Source organism: Humulus lupulus, chromosome 6, assembly GCF_963169125.1.
Source record: "Humulus lupulus chromosome 6, drHumLupu1.1, whole genome shotgun sequence".
Classification (NCBI taxonomy): Eukaryota; Viridiplantae; Streptophyta; class Magnoliopsida; order Rosales; family Cannabaceae; genus Humulus; species Humulus lupulus.
In genome coordinates, this window is record NC_084798.1 from 207,396,992 (window position 1) to 207,402,854 (window position 5,863).

General features: G+C 33.2%; 1 protein-coding gene across 1 annotated transcript; it reads left to right on the forward strand.

The window, feature by feature from the left end:
* Positions 1–468: 468 nt before the first annotated feature.
* LOC133784413 ((R)-mandelonitrile lyase 1-like) lies at positions 469–3,196 on the forward strand. Its single transcript, XM_062223771.1, has 4 exons — positions 469–622; positions 700–1,359; positions 2,054–2,900; positions 3,049–3,196. Exons 1-4 carry the CDS (start codon positions 535–537, stop codon positions 3,128–3,130), a joined length of 1,677 nt encoding a protein of 558 aa, XP_062079755.1. The 5' UTR covers positions 469–534; the 3' UTR covers positions 3,131–3,196.
* The last annotated feature ends 2,667 nt before the right edge of the window (positions 3,197–5,863 follow it).

A 5,863-nucleotide genomic window follows, 5' to 3' on the forward strand; every position in this document is an offset into this window, starting at 1 on the left:
GAACTGTTGACTTTTTTTAGTTAAGTTGTATTGCATTGGAACACAATTATAAATATTGAGCCAAATATAACAATTACTTATTTTTTGTGCTAAATTTTGGCATATCACTTTTACTTTTACTCAGTGAGACTCAACTTTTAAATAAATATGAGTGGGCATAATTATATGTAGTGTTTGTGTGTAATTGTGAGCACCTACTCAATGATTATTGCTATAAAAGTAAAACAAAATTTTTAAAAGAACTACATTCAATCCAGCACATGCCATGCCGCAATTGAATGTAATATATATAGAAAGTGTAAACGTCCCACATGCCTGTATTATATTTATGTAATGACCAGCAACTTGATGCTCACTTGTAATATTAGTTGTCATTAGTCTCTTTCATTGCGACTTGTTTTCCAATATTTTAATAAGTTTTTATTATTAACTAAATATATATTTCTCGTGTAGAGGAATCTAATAATTTCCCCCAATGCAATTAAACCTTATATCAATTTTGTGGCTTTCAAAGTTCAAAGACAGAACAAAAAAATGGTGTCGGTTTCTCTATCCCTATTTACTCTGCTAATATTTTTAACTTGTTTTCATGAAAAACAGCAGGTTGTGGGAACTGATCATGGTAGGTATTCTTCTAATGTTTAATTAGCATGGAAGTTTTTATCTCAATTTGATCATATCTCAACTTGTTTTAAGCAGACTTTAGTTATATGAAATCAGTCTACAATGCAACTGATCTACCATTAGTGGAAGAATATGACTACATCGTGATCGGAGGAGGGACAACAGGATGCCCTTTGGCAGCAACTCTATCAGAAAAATACTCAGTTCTTGTCCTTGAAAGAGGCAACGTTCCTAAAGCTCATCCCAATGTGTTCGTTGCATCTGGATTTGTGGCTAATCTCATCGAAGAAGATGATGGTGATACGCCGGTGCAGAGGTTCACGTCAGAGGAAGGCGTGGAGAACGCAAGGGGTAGGGTTTTGGGAGGAACAAGCATGATAAATGCCGGTTTGTTTTCGGAAGCTGACAACGATTTCCTTGCCAAGTCTGGTGTGAAATGGAACATGGATGAGGTTGAGAAGGCTTATGAGTGGGTGAAGAAGAAGATAGTGTCATATTCCAATTTGTCAGTTTGGCAATCTGCGGTGAAAGAGGCTTTGTTGGAAGCTGGTGTTGGTCCTGACAATGGAGTCACTACAAAACATAAGCTTGGAACTAAACAATCTGGTTCTACTTTCGATGATATGGGGAGAAGACATGGAGCTGTGGAGTTGCTCAATAATGGAGACCTCAATAACTTAAGAATTGCAATTCATGCCCACGTGAACAAAATTATCTTCTCCACTAAATTTCCAAGTATGTTCTGTATAATTTCATTTCATTTTATTTATTAATTGATAACATATATATTGTGTATCTAATATTTTAAATTTATCATTTTTTATTTCAATTCATTAATATGAGTGGTTTTAAGTCGTTTTCTTTTATAACTTATTATAGGGAGAGAAAGTGCCACGTGCATTTTGTAAATCCGTGATTAACTACTTTAACCAAAGCAAGTGGGCTAGATTCGTACTCTGATCTTAATCAATAATTTATGGTCAAAAGTTAGTAAAAGTTTCTTTCCCCTCTCTCTCTCTCTCTATATATATATATATAATATAGTAGAACATCACCATTTACAACAAAAAAATTACACACAATTTAATTTATATGATAATGTATGTTAGACAAAGATGTTTTTGCTGTCATGAAATATTATTAGATCGTTTAATAATTTCAAAATAAAATGAAGGCTTTCTAATCATGTTTTGTTTTTTAATAATAATAATATTAGTACTGAAAACATCACTATAGGGTCAGTGATGTTGATATAGCACCATATCATCATTTATATATTACTATTTCTATTTATGACACCATATATTTATATATAAGGGATAAACTAGAATTGATGATCATATATGTTATCATACTTCAAGATAATTTATATATATAATACATATCATGTAACCTTATAAATGTTAATTATCATTGTTCAAATAAACAGATACAACTGCTATTGGAGTTATATATACTGATACAAAAGGAAGGCCTCACAAGGCATTGATACGCAATAAAGGAGAAGTAATACTAAGTGCAGGTGCACTTGGCAGCCCTCAACTTTTGCTACTAAGCGGAATTGGTCCTCAATTATACTTATCATCAAACCATATTCCCATAGCCCACGACCAACCCAATGTTGGAAAATTCATGGCTGATATTCCACGTAACAGCATTAATCTCATAATCCCATTCCCATTTGAAAGTTCACCAGTACAAATTGTTGGAATTACTAATGATTATTTCATAGAGACCGTGTCTAGTAGTGTGCCATTTTCTCCAACTACGTTACCGTTTGGCTTATACCCTAAACCAATCACTCCAACACAATTGAGTCTAGGAGCCCTAATTGGAAAAATTGTGGGGCCCTTATCAACTGGTTCACTCTGGTTGGATTCCAACACTGATGTGAAAGCCACACCACATGTTCGGTTCAATTACTTCTCTGACCCGATTGACCTTGCACACTGTGTTAGTGCAATGAGGAAGTTCAACGAGTTGCTGAAAACTAAGTCATTGGATCGATTTAAGTACACAGATTTGAATGGTGTTAGGGATTTCAAGTTCTTGGGGCCTCCTTTACCGACCAACAAGTCTGATGATTCGTCCATGGAAGACTATTGTCGAAGCTCGGTTACTACCTTTTGGCATTATCAAGGAGGGTGTGTAGTAGGGAAGGTTGTTGATAGTGATTTTAAGGTTATTGGGACAAATTCACTTCGAGTTGTTGATGGATCAACTTTTATTATATCTCCTGGGACCAATCCTGAGGCCACTTTAATGATGATTGGCCGGTAAGTAAAATTAACTTGTTTGCATATATATATATATTGTTCAATATTCAATAATTAATTTGTCCATTAAATTTAAGTTATATAATACATGTGTTGGTACACCATAACTTGTGATTAAATCTTTGTTTATTTGGTTGTTGCATTGCAGGTATGTTGGACTAAAGATGCTAAACGAAAGACAGACTAAAATTAGAAAGCTCGTGAAATTTCCAATTACATATTCTAATTAAATATATTTTTGCCTTCAATTTTGCAAAAAGCATATCTATAATATTCTTTGATCGCGCTTATTATTATTATTAGTGTATGTTGGATTGTTGTTTTAATATTATTTATGTTGTGATTTGTTTAATCACACAAAACAATAGATCTAACTAGACTTAATCAAAATGTAGGAATTGAAATATAAATAAAAATATTAAACTAGAAAACCTTAGTGTCTACATCCAAAGGAAAACAAGCACCAAGCCTTCTTTATTTCAGAATCTTCTTTGTTACAACCAGCAAGAACTCTATCAAAAAATGAGTTCTTGGAACTCAAAGTCTAAATAGTACAAAATCTTTTCTAAACTCTTAGAGAGAAAAATTGAGTACTGAAATCTAAAATTAGAGAGAAGTCTCTTAATTAACAACAAATGTCTAAGACTGAGTAATTTATAGTGTAAACCTAAACATCCCCCATAACCAACTTAATTGGCATTTAAACCAATGAACCAATAAGAACTTGCCAACTATGCAGCTAGTCTCAATCACTCGCAACAATTTCTACCTAATTGAACTACTTAAATTTCTGATAAATTTAGAAGGCATAATACTTGTAACAATTCCAATGAAAAATGCCTCAAAGCTTGAGGTTGCTCAACATGCTTCAATGTGCATCAGATTTAGGCAGTGCCTAAATTTGGCTTGTGTTACCACCTTAGTGAGCATATCTGCAGGGTTATCTTTTGTGCTTTATCTTCTTTGCTTGAAACTCTTTACTTTCAACAATATTTCTAATCAAATGAAGCTTGATGTAAATGTGCTTTGACCTCTCATGAAACATTAGATTTTTCATGAGATACAATGCACTTTGGATGTCACAACAAACTGAGTTGTCATCTGAGTTCAGCCCCAATTCTTTTGTAAATCCCTTGAGCCAAATAGCTTACTTGAATGCCTCAGTAGCTACCATATATTATGCTTCTGTAGAAGATGAGGCTACCACCTTTTTTAATTATGAAACTGGTGTTATTTTGGTAAATTTTTTTATATGTGTTATCATTGCAATAGTAGAGATGTAAGGGTATTTTTGAGTGATTTTCATTATTTATAGTATAATTTTTAATGACAGTTAATAACTGTCGAGGTAGGAAGTAATCGCGACAATTATTAACTGTCGGCGTAAAGAACAACTACGCCATTTAATAACTATCGGTATAGAGAGCAACAACGACCGTTAAAAACTGTCGGCAAAGCATACCCCTACGACGGCATAGGCAATGGCGACAGTTAGTCAACTCTCATCGTTGCTCAATAGCGACAATTAAAAATAGTCACGAAATCTCAATTTTGTAGTAGTACAAAAAACTATATATATATACCTAGTATATTGATAAGAAAAACTATATAAAAAATCACAAAAAATGTATATATATATATCGAATATATATACAGTTGAACAAAACTATACCTAGTTAAAAATCATTTGTAACCATGAAAACTAATTATTATACAATTGCAAAATTATTCAGTGCAACCCCTAAAAATGGACTCATTGGTGGGGATATTTCTATTTTCAGCGCATGGAATTATAATCCAAAAAAAATTATATGACAGTGTACAGTGTAGTTATAGCAGACACCCCACATGTTTTTTTTTGGAAAATTTTGAATAATTTACGGTGTCGAAAACAAGGTTGAAACAATTTGTTTTACACATGTATAAAAAAAACAAGCACGAGTAGAACTGACTGTTTGAACCCTGTTTTCGACACTGTAAATTATTCAAAATTTCCCAAAAAACTTGTCGGATGTCTGTTATACAATGTCCATCGTCATGTAAAAAATTTAGGTCACAATTTCTCCATGTACCGAAAATAAAATGACCCCATCGATGAGGACAATAACAGGGGCTGCATTGAAGAATTATTCTATACATTTTATATTGGTAATAAATGTACCACAGTTATAACAACAAAATCACCATAATTCATCATCAATACTTAATCTACCCTGGAAGGTTGACATGCTTTTTTGTTTTTCCCTGAAGACACAGAAGACAAAATCATTAATTTCGTCCATCAAACATGTACGTGAGCAAGAGAGGAGTCACTGCTCCATCACCATAAAAAAACAAAAGAGAACTGTTTTTGAATCACAATACAAGTATATAGCAAAGCTAAAACAAACATATAGAGATGGAAACATGAAACATCCAAACCTTTGACTAACAACGACAAGCAACACACAAACTAAAACACCAAAATAAATCCAATATATACAAGCAAATCAGGAGGACTCATGTTCAAACAGGGCGAACTAGTGTCAAACCACTACTACAAAAATGGGATTTCCCGACAGTTTTTAACTATCACTATTGAGCAACGACGACAGTCGACTAACTGTCGTATTTGCCTATGCCGGCATGGGGCAGCTACGCCGATAGTTATTAGGTGCCGTGATTGGCTGTCTATGGTGACAGTTTTTTACTGTCGCAAAGTTTCCACACCAGAGGACATTGCAAATATGTTGTCAATGCCCCCTGGTTTCAAAATCAACGCAGCAATTGCAGTAAAAGAATGCACATCAAAAATTAAATTAAATTAACATTGGTAACATTAACTTTATATTTGATTAATTCTAACACTTTCTAAATAAAAGAAATACATAGTTCCAAAAAAGTTTGTCATAAAATGAATATTTAGCACAACATGCACTTCAAAAAGCTAAATTAACTCAACCTATAATTTGTTAGATTGATTA